At 41.9% G+C, this 20,364-nt stretch overlaps 2 protein-coding genes across 3 annotated transcripts in view; one reads left to right on the top strand and one right to left on the bottom strand.

Moving 5' to 3' along the window:
* Positions 1–3,141: 3,141 nt before the first annotated feature.
* Positions 3,142–4,264, bottom strand: LOC116399413 (olfactory receptor 14J1). Its single transcript, XM_031876562.1, has 2 exons — positions 4,112–4,264; positions 3,142–3,972 (listed from the first exon to the last, which is right to left on the bottom strand). Exons 1-2 carry the CDS (start codon positions 4,262–4,264, stop codon positions 3,142–3,144), a joined length of 984 nt encoding a protein of 327 aa, XP_031732422.1.
* Positions 4,265–7,582: 3,318 nt separating this feature from the next.
* Positions 7,583–20,364, top strand: part of LOC116399420 (troponin C, skeletal muscle-like) — a 33,687-nt gene continuing 20,905 nt past the window's right edge. The window contains exons 1-7 of one of the 2 annotated variants that reach the window (XM_031876571.1): positions 7,583–7,597; positions 8,881–9,094; positions 9,183–9,445; positions 9,542–9,703; positions 9,787–9,873; positions 14,947–15,001; positions 15,240–15,383. In XM_031876571.1, coding sequence (XP_031732431.1) covers positions 9,650–9,703; positions 9,787–9,873; positions 14,947–15,001; positions 15,240–15,383 — 340 coding nt within the window. In that variant the 5' untranslated portion in view covers positions 7,583–7,597; positions 8,881–9,094; positions 9,183–9,445; positions 9,542–9,649. Of the gene's footprint in view, positions 7,598–8,880; positions 9,095–9,182; positions 9,446–9,541; positions 9,704–9,786; positions 9,874–13,330; positions 13,432–14,946; positions 15,002–15,239; positions 15,384–20,364 lie in introns of those variants that run through there. The other variant, XM_031876572.1, reaches the window with a different exon arrangement.

Below are 20,364 nucleotides of genomic sequence, written 5' to 3'. Positions count from 1 at the left end.
AGTGGTTTACCCAGGATTTACAACCCGCCTCTGTTAGTACAACCAGAAAACCAACAAATGGATTCTGTATAGAAGAATAAAAGGCTGCCGAAATCTCAATGGTGCAATGGTGTTTCCATTTTAAATGAAAAAGATCATTGTTTCCAGCATAATTCATTGGTAAGCAATACATTACTACTAGTGGCCTCTGGCCAATGGATCCCAGGCACAAGTGAAAAGGAAGGGATACAGCGGGCACCTTGTCTTATCCACACTCAGAGTAGTTGTGCAAACAAAAGAATTTGTCTACATCATGGTCAGCCCTCTTTCCAACGTCACCCCATTACCCTCTTTAAGTGGTTTATGGCACAGGCATCCCTGTCTCCTGAAAATTACAATTTTATACTATTAATATATTTAACAAGTCAGTTGTTGCCAGAATTTTGGTGGGAATGTTTTTCCCCCAGGGAATGAAGTGCTATGTTCTTGTACTGCGCAGAAGTCGTAGGGAGGTGGTCAAAGTGGATGTAGGCATACAAAGCATGGGAGTCCCATCTGTGGTTGGGTTTAGGTAACAAACGCACTTTGGTTAAGGTTTGGGAAAAGATCATGGTATTGGTTAAATGTTGATAAAATAAAAACATTGTGTCTTGGGGGTCAAGTATTGATGACTTTTGACATTTTTAACCAAGAACATGACTCTCTCCTAATATTAACCAAATAGAGTGCTGCAGCGATGACGGTTTTTTTGTCGGCCGACCCCAGAAGTTAGCGTCGCACTGGCTCCTTCGATAAAAAGCCGATGGGATTTTTCCATTTAATTTTTCACAAAGGAACACCACTTTTATGATTGTTGAACACAATGGAAGTAAAAAGCTGACATAAGGCTATAAACAAAGAACACCGCAGTCACATGGGTGAGAATATGGGCGGACTAGAAGTGCAATAATGCTGACTTATTCCTGCAGCATTCTATGCTGTAAGTGCTCAAACGTAGCCATAAGGAAGTTGAATCATGCTTTAGTTCTATGAGTGGATACTGTGGAGAAAACAAGTGAAGTCATTAAACACTGGCGAGAATCATTCAGGATCATTTGCAATAGGCCAATACTACATTCACAATAATCTTTTCCTTTTTTGTACAAGTGTAATCAAAGGGAAGTGTTGCTGGAGGGTTTGTGCCGTATCATATATCATAAAGAAGTATAACTTAGAAGAGGAAGTATTGCAGTTCTCGTTTGAATTCTTCAGCTGCAATATCATCCAAAGACAGGCACAGGACCTTCAATCCTGTGTTTCTGTACACCTGAACTCTAGTGTAATGGTATATCGAGATAGCCGAGCATGAACTGGGTTGTGTTTGAATCATTGAGGCGTTGTACCGTGGAATATATCTCAAATATATAGCTTAAATCAAGTGCTGCCTGTAACTCACATAGCTTATTTGTGCGATGTATGCTGGCTGACCAGGATTTAAATGTTTAAATTGCCTGTTCAGACACTAAGGCAACCCTTTTCATCACAGTATATGTTGTGAGACTGGCATTTCAGAATTAACGGCAGCATTGACTGTGGGGAAAAAAAGGTTTTGAGGAGACACAAAGATTACCATCACAAAGAAATGAATGAACACCCTAGAAAGCATCATCTGTATTCCCACCTACTTTGTATTGCCATTCATTTTTCTCTCTCAACCTGTTAAGAAACAAAAACAAAGAAAACTTGGCTTCTACGTGAATGTTGTCTCCAACCAATCCCCTGCAATTATGTAATTGATTACGTCAAAATAACTTTGGGAGGACTGTGGAGGTTGATCAATCGAAATGAGATATAACATGTTAATAAGGGAGCATTAGTGGTGCTAGTAAAGAGATAATATATTTAGCCAACAGATATATTCAACTTTATTTCAAACACATGGACCATATAAAACAACAACAACAACAAATAAATACTATATGAGGACACCAAGACACAGGTATCATTGCAGTTGAAAAGTCAACAGTGGTTAAAATACATAGAGACGTTTGTTTTACCTTGTGTCACTTTGTTTCGGCTGCAGTTAAGGCCATTTTGATTACATTTTTCGATTCAATCAAGAGACATTTAAATGTGTACATGAAATTCCTCAACACAGCATGAACGGTGGGAACATTTGCAATATTGGCTTTCAAATGAGAAATGTGGATATGGTTTCTTATTAAGTGTCTAAAACAGGGGTCACAGCGTTATAGGCGGACCGCGGTCCTAGTCCGGACCCGGACGATGTTGTATCCGGACCCTGGACCTAAAACCTAAAACCAGAATCATTACATTTTGACGGAGCGCTTATATTTTAGCGCTTTACCTACCTATAAATGCTGCTATAAATAAGTCCCTACACATAAATTTCTCTTATTAGAAGATGAGAAGAATATAATATCGTGGATTTGTTGGTTGACAATTACTTGAATAAACTGAATTTGAAGCAGCAAGGCAAAGACAATTCAGTTAAAGTCCCTTTTCTTAATTAAGTACTTTATTTTAAGATAAACATTTTCAAAAGCTTTCTGTTATGTAATTTATTCTTTAATCCTTATTTTACTTGAAACGAGAGAAGAACATGTATTTATGATTAGATTATGTCAGTATTCATCCAGTTACATTTGAAATCTGACAATAAATATTGTTGAGATATTATTCAATATAACTTTCTTTATTTGATTTGACAGTCAGTTGTTGACACATTTATTGATACAACTATTGGGCTACTTCAATATGTATGGCACTAAATCATAAACATTACTGTGATGTTCTCGACCTTTGCTTGAGGAAATTATCTCTAACTGGACCTGTTGAATGTTAATTGACTACCCCTGATATAAAATAACGATATACTTTATGATTTGCACAAAGTTGAGGATGAAAGAATCCTCTGCTGTAAATCCGGTGAAATATGTTCTAAATGTGAACGTTTAATCCTCAAATAGTCGGTGAAACAACTTTCACTTTTGAACCACTTTTAAACATCTTTTCATCGGTGACTGAATTAGTTTATTTAACGTCTTTTCAACGGAAAAATGCTCGCTGGGTAGCGTCTGAGTCACAATGGGTCCGTTCCAGCCTGCTTGCATCAACATAAACATCATAATGGTCACTGAGCTCAGTCTACACCACCTGAGCTCAGTTGTGAGGCACAATGTATCCAAGTCTCATCTCCGCCTCCAAGCGCGCATCCGCGCCCCTCCACGCCATCCTCCACCGGAACAGGCTGTGCATCGCCCGCCTCATCTCCGCGTTTCTCAGCCTGTAGACCACCGGGTTGATGAGCGGTGGCACTAAAAGCATTACCAACAACGACATGTGGAGCACGACCGCCGTGTCCGAGGGGATAGGTTCCGGCAGCGCCACCTTGGCCGCGGTGCCCTCCACCTTCCACAGCGCGTCCGAGGCGACTTTGAGCAGCAGCGGTAGCAGCTGCAGGAGAAGCATCCCGCAGTAGAACAACACGGTCCTGCGCGCTTTGGTGTTGACCGTGTTGAACGGCATCCTCGCGTTGCGCGCGTCCTGGTACATCCTCAGGTAGGAGAACGCGTAGACCAGCAGGCAGACCAGCAGCGTGATGGAGCCCACACATTTGCGAAAGACGGCAGAGGCACGGGGGAAGCCCATGTGTTGCTCCACCATGTCCGGCTCGCACAGTAGCCCACGGGTGACCTGCTCATTATTTTGCCCTCTCATGTGCAACAACATCACGTTGATGGTGCCGAGGGAGATGGAGTAGATCCAGATGAGGGCCAAGGCCAGCCGCCGGCGCATTTGAGTGAGGATGACCAAGTAGTGGATGGCGTGGCACACGTACACGTAGCGCTCCAGTGCCATGCTCGTGATGGTGAGAAGGCTGGAGAAGATGCTGACGGTCCCCACAAAGTACTGGACGTTACACCAGGCGCTGAACGCCATCGTCCGGCGTTGGACGAGTGAGTGGATGACCGCCGGGCCGAAAGTGACGGTCTGCAAGAGGTCGCTCAGAATCAGGTTCTTAAAAAGCAACGCACGGCTCCCAGGAGAGGTCCTCTGACCGCCCGAGTCCAAACAGGGTGAGTCCGTTAACCAGAAACGAGAAGAGAGTCAGCAACACGAAAATCCACACCAGCGCCGGAACTGCCTGGCCATGGGGCAGTATGGATAGAAAGAGGCAGCCGGCTGGGTCCAGCCGCTCGGTTACGCGCGGCTCGGTTAGGTTCTCCTCGCTGAACCAGTCGCACTGTCCAGTGAGGTTGTGCGCCCCCACGGCTGTCAACATAAGTGCTGTTTGCATTTTGAGCTGAATGACATGTGTTGTTCAAATCATCCTCTTCCTCGACCCCTTTATATACAGTAATCTCTACGTACAAAAAGTCCACACTTCTCCGTTACCTGTATGTGCATCATCTAAATTGCCATAGGTGTTTAATAGAGTGCGCTGCAGATGTGGAACCATGGAGCGTCTCAACGCGCTCTTACGCACCTGTATGATTGCTGATGAATCACATTCTCCATGTGATGGATTAGTTCATTAGATACCAAGAGGAACGTGTTCTGTGTCCATGCAAGAAAGAGCACATTTAAAAAAATCATTATATTTCTCAAACAATATTACACATTTCCTGTCAGAGTGATATTCGACCAATCCAAAGACGAGAATTGTAATCACTGACATTTAAGTGCGGCTGTTTGAGTTGCACGTGCAGGACCCTTTTTAAACACCGGATTTTGCCATTTATTTGCCTTCATAGTTATGTCGTTAATGAACACTGGAAACTGGAAACTGGCTTTTTTTGGTATTAAATCTAATAATTTAACGGGCAGTGACAAATCCCAATTGCACCAGGACACCTATTGAGTATGTCGATTTTTTTTAATGTATATAACAGTAAAAACAGTATACTAAGACAGTTATTCTGGAATTTGGGACATACTCGTACAGTATGGTTGTCGTGATTACCTTCTGTGCTTAAACTTTCCATTTCATATAGACCCAACATGTATTTGTATCTTTAATCTGAGGAGGACAAAACACAGAGGCCAACTGAAAATGAAAAATACAATTGAAGATATAAAAACATACAGATCAAAGACAGACACATGACTATGATCTTAATTAGAATAGATGGATCTATTTGGATCTTGGCTCAACATCATTCGGTGGCTTTATTTCAGCTACTTTAACAAATGTGGCAAATCAAAACACAGTCACTGAAATTATGTTGAAACACCTTCAGAATATGTTTTTAAAAATCCCTTTCAAACTACATTCTGCAGCTGCTCCACGATCCTGCTCCCTCAGAAATATAAATCTCCAACATTATAGGAGTTATATTCCATCGGTTACAGTTGACATCTACTGCATGCACAAAGGCACAGCGTTACAAATTATAATAAAATAAGGAAGGAGGACATATTTATTATTTTTCCGAGTGTGAAAAGCTGTTCAAAGAAATGAGTAACATATTATTATCTAACCTTGATTTGGATTCTGACATACAGTAAACCTTCAATACAGACTGAATGAATGAGGAAATAAAACAGTGTCTCTGGCTCTGTAGAGTGGCAGCTTTTCTTAAAGAAAACCTGCCAGCAGGTTAGGTTCACAGAGTCAGTTACCATGGCAATTGACCCAGAGTTTAAGTTACAGCTCCTTCTGTTTCCCTCAACTCAGGGTTATCTAACTCAGAGCTGTCACTGAACCTGCTTTGTGAAACAGGGCCCTGGGGTACTTCTCAAGTCTCTTAATTGCATCCCCGTTTCCCTCACTTGGGTCCTTTCCTTGCGTCTTAGTCCCTCCCGGGGATGCATGGAGGAAACCATGCGAGGAGCGAGGAAACGACGAGAAGCATCTTCTGAGTAAGTGAAGGGTCAGACTGACCCCCGGTGTTGAAGACTAGTAAATGCAGTGCAGAGGTTAGCGCTTCTTCTCTGCCCCCAAGACAGCAGGAATTAGGCCTGATCCACACTGATGCATAGTCATGTTTTAAACAATACCACAACAAGTCTAAAAACAAAACCCAATTTAAACCGTTGTGCCTGTCACACAGATGACATAAAGAGGCTAAGCAGCTACAAGTATACCTCTGGAACACCATCAACAGTGTTGCTGACTTTCAACGAAACACAGAACCTGAATGTAGCCCCTTCCATCCTACACAGCTTTCACATCTATAGCGAGCCTCTTGGCCTTCTCGTTTCTGGCTTGGTATGGGGGGCTCTCACAGACCAACAAGGCCAAACTGCGGAGGGCGATCCCCAAATAGGGCTCCAACCTTTGTGGGGAGCAGTGCTCAACCCTCCAGTCAGCAACCCGGTCTCACTCCAAACTCGGCTGGTCAATGCCCCTCGCGGTCTGATACTGATAAGGTTGTCGCGATTTTCCAAATCCACATTTGGATGTGACTTTTGATTTTAAGGTCACGATTCAATTTGATTTTTGATTCCTTTAAAACGGGATGCTACATGGTACCATGATGGATATCTTTTGGTTGGGATGTACCACACTAAGTCCATATGGTCAAATTACAATAATTTAATTTAATGAGTAATAACAACAACAAAAAGAAGATCCCCTGGCGGTCTGTAAGGTTTACAACAAAAGATGAGTTTCTCAGAGTTCACGAGGTACGTCTGAGTGCACCAAGAAGTCCCTGTCATAGCGTCCACACAGCACAATCGCCTCACTCTCTCTAACCCAATACACAGTCGAACTGGAAACACACACACACACACACACTTGTGTGTCACTGCACAACTTTGCACCTAATGCACAGGCGATCTATCACAAGTCAGTCGTACATGGGTTAAGGGTGTGAAAAGACCCCCCACTGCTTTTCAGGTTGTACTGGGTACACTGTAAAAAAGGATTTGAACAATAAGTCATGTTAACTTCTTTCTGTCATTTACTTCAACTTATCATGATGATTTATACAATTTGAACTCAATTGTATAAGTTTTCGGTACTCCAACTCAGGTATTTAAGCCAGTTCAATGAAATGTAAATTTCAAGAAGTTAAATGAACTGAATACTGTGAGTTATAAGTATGGCTATGTCTAACAGTCTAAAACAAGTGCCAATAACTGCAGTTCCTCAAACGGCCACTCGAGGCTTTAAAAGCGATTCAATTTCCATAGGACCCCCATGTTAAATTGTCTAACTTCTAAGCAGAAATACAAATGCATACAGCTTGCTACAAAAAAAACGTATCTTCTTGGTCTCTTCAGTTAATTTGCCCCTTCATGAACTGTACAGAGGTGACTTGTATATAGCTAATACATTTCAATTATATTGAGGCTGAAAGTTATGCATAATCGAGAGCGTGGCCGCTTTGAGTGACAGGTGGGTGCCGCAGCAGGTCGCAAGCTGTCTGTCTGCTCAGCTGCGTCACCAACCTATGTAAATACCAGACGGCGAACTAACCTAAGCCACGTGGCGGACCAATACGTTTTGGCAGCCGGATCACGAACGTGACCTGAACCTGACCACGCAGTACGTCGGTTCAGCGAACCAAGCGGCGGATGAATATGGTTAGCCAGCGAGACGATGAACGTCAACCAACCGACCATTGACAAGCGGCGCGACGGCTCGGAAGGACAAAGGCGAAGTGAGGTGAGTGGATGCGTCAGCAATATCAGTCAACCCAATTCGTAAATGTATAGAAAGTATCTGCTGTCATGTTATTATATTGTCTGTAAATGCATAACGCTTAAAGTGTAATGCAGTTGGTCCAATATGGCAAACAGTCTAGCGTTAAAGTTCGTTTTTAATGGTCATATTTGAGCCGTGTAAATCCTCATAACCGGTCTAATTGGACCTGAACACGATATAAGGTTAATGAACAATAGTGTACGAAGTCCTATCAAGAATGTTTCAGAGGGCATTTAGAAAAAAGTAATTTAAATAAGCTAATGTTTTTGGGCAGCTTCTCAATGTAACTTAGCCGACGTTTAGCAACATGGCGGTCTCCAGACAGTTGGCTGCGGTAAGCTTATGGACTATTTGTTGTCTGGCTAAAATGTCAGTAGCTAAGTTAGTACATTTGAAACCTAATTAAATTGAATATTTTAATCTGTTTAAATTTCTGCTGGCTGGCTTCTTAAACTGCTTTTGGCTAAACACGGCCACTCGAAAACGGGAACTAGCTAAGTAACTCAGCGCACATGGTGTGGCTTAACCTACATGGTTGTGAAGATAATTAGCTCGCTAGCTAGTTAGCTAGTAGCGTACTTTAGCGAGCTATCTGTGTTCGCGCCACTCAAGCTTTTTTTTAAATCTCCCCCACCACGGGACTTTCCAACACAGGTCAAGTTATTTTAATGTCATTCCTGCTCATGAATTCCCTCAGTTTCTTATGATTTTGTTAATTTAAAAAACTCACCATAGGTTATGGAAACTACCTCGGATCGTAAGCCACTCAAACTAACAGCTCTCACCTCTCTCAACATGTTCAAACATAAGCTGCAACAAGTTATAGTTGACTGCTGTACTTGCTGACCAGCCCTCACTTCTCTTTCTTTCTTCCATTTTTTTACAAATAACATCCAGTAATCTGCCTTTTATTTTGTACATAGTGTTTATTATTTTATCTAGGTTGTTTTTAGTCATTTTTCCATTGTTTGTCATACTGTATTGTATCTGTGTTGTTTGTGTAACTTGTGTGGACTGTGCTACTGCCTCTTGGCCAGGTCATCATTGAAAATGAGAATTGGTTCTCAATTGATTTTACCTGGTTAAATAAAGGTTAAATAAATTTAAAAAAAGATCATAAATTGATTAGAAGCTCATTGTTCTCTGATTATTGTGTGCATTTTACTCTCTTAATGAAGTTTGCAGTTCATATGACTAAAGGTTTTGCTATATCATGTTATATTGATTGATTTTCTGTGTTTCAGGTGCCGATGGTTCATTCATTGAGTTTGGTTGCTGTTGATGAAGTGGAGTTGTAGGTTCTGCAGTTTTGCCTCATACAATGAAAAAACAATTGTGAGTCATTACAAAGACAATCATGGACGTGGAAGACGGGGTTTCAGCTGTATATACCCAAACTGTCTAACATATCTCTAATCCCATGTGGAATTTACGCAGCATATAAAGGAGCACAAGAAAGTAAGCAGTCCAGTTGCTAAAATTCGCTGTGAACTTTGTAATTTTTCAGCACCAAGCAAGATAAAACAATATTTTCTTCATTTAAAAGGACATTTGCAAAGGGGAAATGTGTTAAGAAGTCAAAGAATGGTGAGGTCAACTACTGTCCAGATCCACCAGAAGGACAGAGTTCTGAAAACATGGAGGCAAAGCGAAAGATGTTGGAGGTGGAAATGCTTAAAGACCCTGATCACCAGCTGGTGGAACACCTGATGACAGCTACGTTCCCAGCGCCGAAAAGAGATTATTGGAGATCAGCCACTCGTCGCAGAGGTCCTTTCCAGATGGCCAGCTCTGTTCCTTGAGAGACAGGTAGGCAGTCGCACTGCTTGTCATACTGTGTAAACTGCGTGTCCTATTCAGAAATGTTGTTTGACTAGTGTTTACTATCTGTTTGCGTCTCCTCAGATAAGGGCAGAATTCAAGAGAGTCGTCACCACAGACCTTCTCGAGTGTTTTCTTGACGGACTTGATGGCTTGGTCCCAAGACTGCTGGAGGTCTACAAAGCTGCAACCATGTCTGGAAAGAAGCAGGCACTCAAAGACATTTTGAACTGTCTTGAGAAAGATGTAAGGGGTTGCTGATTATTTGTAAATTGATGCTATGTGTGCTACAACATTGTCATCTCACTGCATATTTCTCGGTCTTGTAGGACACAAATGAAATGAGGACTGCTGCTTTGCTTGGCCTGCCACATTACATAGCCGAAGATCCATCAGACGTCATCAGGATGTGTGACGTAAGACATTATGTATTTCCTTAATGCAAAACTGTGGTTACGTGTATAGATTTTAACATAATTGTGTTGTCAGATATTATGTAGGCCCTCTGATGCATTGAGGAATTTTCTTTTCTTTTTTTTAAAATGACCTCAACGGCAAAGTCGACATCGTTGTGTAGTCATGTGAAGATGGAATAACATGTCCTATAGGTTGTATAATGACAGTAAGAAGTTTGTTGCCTCTCTACTAGAGCAGGAAAGTCACCCTCAATTTGAGCACAGGCTGTTCATAGATGACTAGAAAGGAGTTTGCGAACATCCGAAGAACAATTTTAGTGACATGAATTAGCCTTGTTGACAGTGGTGGAAGAAATACTCTGTTACAAGTGTAAGTCCTGCGTTCAAAATAATCTTATCTTTTTAACTTGCATTGCTAAGTTGAATAAACTCGTACTATACATTCATGTGAACTTACAAAGGGCAATCCAAAGCTAAAGTAAACTCAAAGTGATGAGTTGAAACAAATTGTAAATCCAATTTGACTTGACTTGAAAGTTTAAGGCAGCAATTGTACTTACGTTTTTAAGTTGAACCACATGGATTTTTTTTACAGTGTACAACCACAGGGTATTTAAAGAGGACACACCACAACAATATTTTTCTGTATCCATATTTGCAAATAATTGTTTTGCAATTTGAATAATGAATACTGCTGGAGATTGTACGCTTTTAAAAGACACCCAGAACCACCTTCTTCAACATTTAACATGGTTTGACTTAGAATGACTTGGTTGTTGGCATAGAGGAGCTGGAAGGGTGAGTGTGAGTGACGGGACAGAAGGGCAGCGAGAGGCACGAGAAGCGAAGGAGGGATCAGGATAAAGGATAGAGGGCCCGAGGGGGAGGAGCGACGGCATACCCCCAGCCTTATATAGGGTGTGTTTGTCTGCATGGTTCAGCTGCTCCCCCGGAGAATGTCCAGGAATAGAAGGAGGTATAGAGGAGAAGAAGGTGGAAAGAGGAGAACAAAGAAAGAGAACAAAGAATAAAAGGACAAGAGATTTCCCTCTCTGCAAACCAAAGTCACCTCACACTTCAAAACGTTTTTCTCTAACCTAACCAGAGAAAAGCCTTGAGCCGGGCAGAGCATCAGCTGGTGCTGTCAGTCAATGAAGGCGGTGACATAAGTTGGACGGAATGGAAGCTGAACTTGCACTGTGACCCTAAGGGGGAAGGCAGGGGTGATGACAGAGAGGGGTGAGAGGAGGCTAAGATGGAAAGAGGAGATGGTGAGGATTAAAACGTGGAGAATAGTGGAAGGGTGTTTAAAAAAAAAAAAAGGAGTGTTGTGTAGAGGGGCGGGAATAAAAGGTGCGGAGTGTGATGGATATAATGGGACAAGGGAGAAAAGAGGAGGGGAAAGGAAGTGAACAGGAGAGCATGAGTGCTGGTAGAATCTAAATGCTGAGAGCAGGTTAACCCCACTGCTGCTTTCATTTGTAACATCTTAATGACTGGTTAACTGGTTTGGGTTTTTCTGTTATAGCAGACTGAAATGTTAGAGACCAGTTTAGTCATGCCGGCTCAAATAATTGCTCCACAGTATTTGTTATAAATAAAATACATAATGCATTTAATGCCTTATACAACACACTACTTTGCCCCATATTACGCACATATTCTGCATGACAGCTATACCACAGCTGCTGTTTCCATGCCAATGAGACAGTTCGCCGAGCATAAATAGATTTCCAGTGAAAGAATTGAGAAACTGAGAGCCTTACTGCTTAAAATTCCACTGTCGACCAAGAACAGCAGAGACTCTCGGATTGGCACGTCTGTCAGCTGACCTGGTTGTCTAAAGTGGAAAAGGAATCCTTGCGAGTGTACATTTGATATTAGAGTGCATCTAACACACGAATAAAACTCCTCATTCTTGGTTCTATTTATAGTGTTCGTTTTGTAACCCACGCAAGGGATGTCTGTTAGTTCCCCACTTTGGTTCTAAGTAAAGTATCTCACCCACTACTCCATGGATTGAAATTTGGCTCAGACATTCACGCTCCTCAAGAAGAATAGTAATAACCTATAAGTAATCCTTCAGCTCTCCATCCTGACGCAGCCACTGCGCCACCGTGCCGGCAAACCAAAATTTGACTTATTTTAATTTACATCCTCAACTGAAATAACATAACAAACATACTTAATTTAAGCCAATTTACCCAAACTAAGTGGTTTTGTTGCCTGAACATAACCAAGTAGTTTTGTTGTGGTTCTGTTGTGTTTCAATTTGTGTGTGTGTGCGTGTGTGCGTGTGTGCGTGTGTGCGTGTGTGCGTGTGTGCGTGTGTGTGTGTGTGTGTGTGTGTGTGTGTGTGTGTGTGTGTGTGTGTATATATGTATGTGTGTATATATGTATGTGTGTGTGTGTGTGTGTATTTATTTAAAAAATAGAACAACAATAATAATTATTATGATTATAAAATATAATTTATAACAATATATGACATCGGACTCTTATTTGCCATAACCATCTTTCAGTCAAACATTCATCACAGCAGCTGCTCTGCTACTGAAATTAAGCTAAAAGTTAGTTGCGTGCATCTAGCGAGCTAGCTAATGCTAACTCACCTGACAAGATAGACACACACGCACACAATGCATGTTGTTCAACTGAACTGACAAACAATGCTTTTAATGGAAAACAGAAATATTGAATCTAATGGAATGATTGATGTGTTATTTATTCATTATTTTTAACATTTGTCGAAGTATCGTCAATGGGTTTTTAAATACTTCTTGGAAAAGGCCCCCCCCCCCCCCCCCCCGGCCATAATGCTGATTCGGGGGCTGTCGCATGAAAAGGTTTGGGAACCCCTGGTCTAGAGGGTATTGTTTGTTTACTTGTTGACGGGGAGATAAACCAATAGGTAAAATAGGGGACAGTTGTGTGGGATCATAAGTACATTTGACCGCCTCTTAAGTTACAGATGTCATAAGTGCAAGGGCAAGTCCGCAGCAGTGAAGACAGGGAGACGGGCAGATAGATGTGTTAACGGACACTGTGAAAGGGACAGAGAATCTATGCATGCTGGTAGGTGGTTGTGTGTGTGTGTGTGTGTGTGTGTGTGTGTGTGTTAGTGCTAGTGTTGTGTGTGTGAGCGTGCACTCCTGATCCAGCATGTGAAATCAAGTGCCCGTCTGCACAGAGATGCTCAGTTGATCCTCTGCCAAAATAGCCTCCAGCTGCCTGCACTGTGTTTTCTTTTCTTTTTTTTAAAATAAATCTCACTAAGCTTGTCTGTTATCTAAATATGGGGGATTGGGGAGAGTGCCACACAAGGGGATGTCCGTCAAGAGATTGTACGAGGGCACAAACTAAAGTCGGATTTGATTGGCTGTCTCTTGTCTGAGGAGGGGGGCCCCTTGCCCAATCCTGATCATTTTCAGGAAAAGTGTAGCGGGATGAGAGGGTACTTATGGGGGGAGTAAAGCCGCCTGAACTGTGTTGCAGGAAAACCTTCCCCGACGTCTGCCGTTTCTTACTGTTGTCTGTTCAGCACAGCCAGCTGCCATGGTAAGAAACCGAAAACTAAGAAGGAGGTAAACAAGACGGAAATTTAATTTTGAGGATTTGCTTTTGTTGTCAGCCGATGAGGATAAAAACCAGATGGCAGAAGATGGATATTCTTCGAACCACACGGTCACCCAGCAAGTCCTCATGTGCAGCACAGCTGGGTTATCAGATGGATTTCTTTACAAGTGCTGTTTCTTCTTTTACGTCCTCTTCGCTGTTTGTTTAAAGACTGATGTGATTTTGTTTGATATTTAGATCTGCGTTACTAAAGATAGGAAGCGCGCAGCTGAGTAAAGTGAGAAGACCTGCTGCCTTCTCCGAGTGTCCTAATTTAGGACATTCACCTTGAGAAAATCCCTCTCTAATCCTCTCCCAAATAGTTTTACAGTGAACTAATGGGTGGGCTTGTGTGGCCTTCTATATATTGCGGTTATTGATGAGGTTCTGTCGAGCAAACTGGGAGAGAGGGGAAATAATTGACTGTCCTCCTGGACTACCGTGGACCAGGATACAGCATTTACTGGGGAATACAACTCAATTTAATTCAGCAACATATCTTCCTACAACAGATCATATGATTTCTCACAAAAGGTTATGTTAGTTTTTTGTGTTTTCTTATGAAATGTCCAGCAACATGAGCGATCAGTGCACCTGCACAATTCCCTGCAGTGCATAACCTGTTTAGGCAAGAAAAGTACTTGGTTAGGTTTAGGAAAAGATTGTGGTTAAAATGACTTCAGAAGTGGCGGTTACTAAAGTATTGAAGTTATGTGACAAATAAGTCTACGTTGACTTTTCGGAACTCGGACAGCGGTCTCATGGGTGAAAGTACGGTGTTTTTCGACCCTCCCATCCAGCCTGACCTCCTCCCTATGCAGATGTTGTTGCTTATTACACTACGTCCACTTCCTGGGTCCTCGGCGATACACCTGCCGTGACATAGTTGCGTCGAAACATCGGTGAAATACACTCTGTGTCAGGGAAAAACACCAGAGTCAGACTTTATCGTTAGGCAAACTAAAAGAGCCCTGAACAGCTATAGACATATTATGATGTTTAGAAATAAATTACATTGAATCATGTTACTATTCTAACTCATTGTGTCCCCAAATAACTAATCCAAATGCCCAGAAAGCACTTGTATAGCCTGCTACTTACTGTGTACTTCTACTTCAGAGGAAAACATTGTACTTTCACACGACAGAGAAATATCATTATGTTACGTCTCAGATCCAGAGGATTAAACATGAGTTCTTACCTGACATGAGGCGATTTCCAGTCCTTGGCTGTCACTTTGTCTATGATAGCACCTGAAGCAGCAGAATCCAAATGTGGGTGATTGTGTGAGTGGCTGAGTCCTGATGAAGACGCTGTTATCCTCTTTGACTCTGCCACAATCACATTTTATTAATGACATGTCATTATGCAGCTGCTGGTGAATACAACTAATAACGTCTCCCTTTCTAATCACCTCTCCTGTTAATCTCCCACCTTTTTCCATTCGTCTCTCTGAAGCCCACTGACGCCCAAAGTGATGCCCGCTCCTTCCTGACCGAGGAGATGATTGCAGGTCAGTCCTTCATTATTTACTAATTACTTCAATTAATTGGTGGATTACACTTGATGTCTTCCCCTATACTAAAGCTGGTTCCAAGAGGAGCGGCAGATCAATGAATGAGCAGCTATAAAAAAGGGGTTCATGGAAGTTTTTCTTGGTAATTCCATCGATTGATTTTTACAACCTGCCTACCTAAGTTTTGCCAGTTTAGAGTTTTACGAATTTTTATCTATTTCCTTCTCTCGTCCAGAGTTCAAGGCCGCCTTCGACATGTTCGACACCGACGGTGGCGGTGACATCAGCACCAAGGAGTTGGGCCAGGTGATGAGGATGCTGGGCCAGAACCCGTCGAGGGAGGAGTTGGATGCCATCATTGAGGAGGTGGATGAGGACGGTGAGGTCATTGTGTGATCAACAAATAGAAAAGGCATCTCATAGACATTCACGGATGATTGAAGGGCAGCTCGCTTGAATATTCCCTATTTCTTAAGGGGGGGGTTATGTGATTTTTCCAATCCAGAAGAGGCATAATTACTTAGCCATGAGAAAAAGCTGTGTCTTGCACGTTAAAGAGTTACTGTACTTTCATAATGTTGGGTGACTTTTAAGAGAGAACGGTAAGAATCAAAGCAGCAGAGGCTGAGATATCCTGACTTTTAATCCCCAGAATGAGTCAAAAACATTGGATATCACCATTCCCACAATGCATTTCAACAGCATTCTGATTAGGTTCTACCTGCCTGTTAAATGCCATCGTCTTTCAACTTGACGGCCGGCAGTTTTTGACGCTGATCTTTTGTCAAATGTCAGAAGTCTCAATCTTTAACCCTAACCCGGAGATACAAAAGACATCAGCGGTTTTCATAGGCAGAGTATGATTCCTTGTGAAGTAAATGGACATTTCTGTGTAATATTGGTGCCCTTTAAGCAAGGCTTATCAGAGGCAGAATAGGAGATATAGTAAAAGTAAATAAAACATCTCAAGAGAAGACAGAAAAATGGCTAGAAATACGTGATGTTGTACATCTTAAACGTCTTGCTAGAATGTGATAAGTTTGATAAATTGATGCTATAGTATGCCATGACTTTTTTTGTTACTTTTTTCAACATACTATGATTCTTTATGACTTTTTTCGACATACTATCCAATTACTTTTTTTGAGATATTATACTGACTTTTTTATGACTTTTCCCGACATTCTATATTATGATTTTTTTCATCATACTATATACTATGACCGTTTTTGCCATACTATACTATCACTTTTTTTAATGACGTTTTCAACACAGTTTTTTCGACATATTCAATTCAATTCAATTTATTTTTGTACAGCCCAAAATCACAAATTACAAATTAGCCTCAGAGGGCTTTACAATCAGTACACATACGACATCCTCTGTCCCAGAACCCTCACATCGAAACAGGAAAAACTCCCCCAAAAAACACCCTTTAACGGGGAGAAAAGAGGGAGAGACCTGTGGGAGAGCAACAGAGGAGGGATCCCTCTCCCAGGATGGACAGAAGTGCAATAGATGTCATGTGTACAGAATGAACAACATAACGGAGTTACAACACATTCAATGCATATGACAGAACCACGGCAGGAGGCCAGACCAGGGTCCAGGTATCACCAGGATCCACGGAAACCTGCGAGGTGAGAAAGCACAGAGACTCCGGTGAAGAAGCAAAGTCAGTAATAATGATAACATGACATACTATACTATGACCGTTTATCACTTTTTTCGACATACTATACTACGACTTTTTTATGACTATTTTGGGCATACTGTACTATTACTTTTTTGACATTCTATACTATGTCTTATTTATTACTTTGATTGATATGCTAAACTCTGACTTTTTTTTTATTGGTGAGAGCCAGAGAGAGTGAGTGAATGAGAGCAAACAAAGACTGTCCTAATGTAGGAAGTTAGAGTAAATCCCAACATTTTACATAGTTAGTTAATTATTTTACAGCAGTTTGGTGTGAGTATCTTACCACAGCATCCTACATCGGACGCACCGGAAGCTTGAAGTGAGCTCTGAGGCAGACCGGCACGCAGGCTTCCTGCCCCCAGGTAGCATTGAAGACTGGTCGACCATCTTTGCACAACGCTGACGGCAGCCTGTGGCTTGCCCCACACGCATGCAGGACTTAATGGGGAGGAGGGTCACATCGATTCTGAAATGACAACTGACTGCAGAGAAGACAACAGATCTTTAAATTTTGACGGGAAATATATGATTGTCTGAGGGAAGCCGTGGCGAAATCGCCCACTGTCAGCTGATGGAGTAGGAGCCAGAGAGCGAGAGCTAGAGAGAGTTGTGAGTGAATGAGAGCATAACAACACTGTCCTAATGTAGGAGGTTAGAGTAAATCCCAACATTTTAGATCGTTAATTATTTTACAACTGTATGATTGTACAATTTCAAAATAGCACTCCTATAAGCAAAGCTCTCTAAGTTTTACTGTACTTTACTCTCAGTAAATAATCAATGTTAACAACTTGATATTAAAGGAGGGATTTGGTAATCCTAAAATCACTGGTGGCACCGAACATCCTGAGCCAAATTACGAAAAGTGGTAGCAGTCAAAGTCTATTCTGAATCCAAAGTTACAGGTCAGATATGCTACTGGTTTACACGACATGAGTTTGGTTTCTTACCTGCTCCCAGGTAGCATTGAAGACTGGTCGACCATCTTTACACAATGCTGACGGCAGCCTGCGGCTTGCCCCACATGCTGACTCCTGTCACCATGCAGAACTCAAGAGCGCGACTGTGTCAGCTCCACAGTTCAAACACTCACCGTCAGCATTGGCTCAGAGAAGCCAGGGCTACTACCTGGGTGTTGAGTTGTTGAAGATACTGAGGTTACTGAGGTTGGCACAAGCCATCTGGCTCTATACATAAGATGACACGTCAACATTCTAACTTGTCATGGAACACACATGTTCCATCCAGCATTCTGTTCTATTCTGTTCTGTTCTTAAGGGCAGAGAATGTCTCCTTTTATGAATTCACTACTTGCTAGTCCAACGTTCACTATGTTTTCCATGGCACAGTTTACACAAAACTCCACACATTATGACCCATTAGCAGTCATGAAATAACACTGCATATTACAAAAGAACATTTTGTCTATTGCTTTGCAGATTGCAGATATTTTAAATCATACATGCAACAAGTCACAACAAAAGTTTAAGCTGTTGCAAGTAACTCCACAATTTATCCTTTTAACATTGTTAAGCTGTCTGTTTGCAAATTCATATTCAAATGCTAATATATTGCATCCCGTGTACTGTATGGTAACTATAGCCACACCCAAATCTCACCTGCACCTGAGTTTGGGAATTAGTCAGTTGATGGATTTAAGACCTTAAAACTGTTTTGAACTGAGTTATTTGGTGGATCATAGTTATTAAGACAAATAATAAATCTTTCTATTCATTATTTTTTGTTTGGGTGGCACGTTTCACTGCTCTGATTGAAAGAAAAGATTACCCAATTTGCATTTTACTACTATGAATACGATGTACTATACTATAACGTTTTTATGACATGCTATACTATGACTTTATTCAATATTCTATACTACTTGTATAGACTTGTTTATGACTTAGAGCAGCGGTTCCCAAACTTGTTAGGCCGCGCACCCCCTTCTACATCCCGACCGGGTTCACGCACCCCCAATCCCCCACACCTTAAAAAAAAAAAAAGCAACAGAGCCTATTTATAGCCGCATACAAATCGGACCAATGAGAGAACAGTTTGCTCGCGCGTGGCGTTTGTTTACAAGATAAAAAAGACAAAAAATCTTCCTGCACCGTGCCTTCGAAAAGGTAACGGACGTACACCAGAAGATTGGCCAGATTGGCCACATCTGTGGCTCGTCAGTGTATTGCCAAAGCATCAAAAAAATGTAACATCCAATAACATCAATACACAACAATGTTAATATAACAATAATATTAATACAACATCTCAAAAGTGGTCTGAGACAGAGCCCCCATTGCTCCCAAGTTACCTGTAGGCCACCGCAGCTCTCCGACATCGAAGCAAAGGGAGGAGCGAAGTGAGAGAGAGAGATCCATGGATAGATAGATCTCTCCGTTTCTCTCCCAATTCAACCCAAACTCGGATCTGCTCCATTGGCATGAACGCCCAGGAACGGCATCGCCAAAGCGTCAACTACTGTCCCTCAGGTTGTGGCATGTTAGTACATACTGGGCAGCAAGGTCTGCCCTCTCTCCTTCTCCTAGGAGGACTTTTAATTTTGAGATATCACTAGATTTTTTTTAAAATCTGAAATCACAGAGTCAAATTTGTTTAGGTAGATGTTCCTAATTTTATGGAATGTTTTGCATTTTAGGAGGAAGTGCATCTCCGTCTCAACCTCACCGGTCCCACAGTGACCACATGTTCTATTCTCTCTTGGTTGCCATGACTTTTTGTGTCGTCCTGTTTCAATCTCCAGTTTGTGGTCACTGAGCCTGTACTTGGTGAGGTTCTGTCTCTGTTTTATATCTCTGACAGTAGAGGGATACCCTGCCAATTCATAGTCTCTCTCTAGGGCCAGATAACATTCTAGTCTGCTTTGGCCCCCAGTTTCCTCTCTCCAGTGCTCCAGTGCTTCTTTACATCTCGCCATGATGTGTTTTACTCTGGTTGGTGTTTGGAGAGCAGTGTTGTTGAGAGACTGGTCCCCGTGTGTCTGAGAGGAGGCAGTTAGTCTCAGCACCAGCTGACATAGGGGACTCTTCTCTGGGCTCAGCTCTTGGCTTTGGAGGGCTTTGGAGTGGAGGGTGTCTGGGGGGCTGGATTTAAGGTGATTGAAGAATGTGAGTGCTCTCTTTTGAATGTTAATGATCAGTGGGTATCGGCGTAGTTCTGCTCTACATGCATTTGTTGGTGTGTTTCTGTGTACGTGTAAAATGTGTCTGCAGAATTCTGTGTGTAGAGACTCTGTTGGATGTTTGTCCCAGCGGGTATAACTGTGATGACTGAGTGGACCCCATACTTCACTACCATACAGCACAATGGGCTGGATGACACTGTTAAAGATTTTAAGCCAGATTTGAGAATTATAAAATGTTCTCTTAATTGCGTGTAGAGGTCTTCGAGCTTTTTCTTTTAGTGCATTTACTGCCATGTTGAAACTCCCTGATGCAGTTATGGTTATACCAAGGTAGGTATAACTCATACTATGTTCAATCATGTTGGTGTTTATGGTAAACTGGTATTTGTTCTCCTGACATCTGGGGCGTTTTTGGAAAATCATGACATTGGTTTTCTTCATGTTTACTGCCAGGGCCCAGTTGGCAGTGAGATGGAAAACAACAAACCATAACTATCCTTGTTGTCTGTGTAGGGT

This window comes from Anarrhichthys ocellatus, unplaced genomic scaffold, assembly GCF_004355925.1.
Source record: "Anarrhichthys ocellatus isolate YVR2014 unplaced genomic scaffold, GSC_Weel_1.0 scaffold111, whole genome shotgun sequence".
NCBI classification, from domain to species: Eukaryota; Metazoa; Chordata; class Actinopteri; order Perciformes; family Anarhichadidae; genus Anarrhichthys; species Anarrhichthys ocellatus.
Note: the sequence above shows the minus strand (reverse complement) of the source record. Positions and strands in the feature narration are given on the sequence as shown.

Bases quoted from the DNA above. Each gene is read 5' to 3' on its own strand.
- LOC116399413 (XM_031876562.1), bottom strand. From the start codon at position 4,264: ATGTTGACAGCCGTGGGGGCGCACAACCTCACTGGACAGTGCGACTGG. The intron at 3,973-4,111 runs GTGTGGATTTTC...GACCTCTTGCAG, and splicing joins GCCAGGCAGTTCCGGCGCTG to ACCGTCACTTTCGGCCCGGC.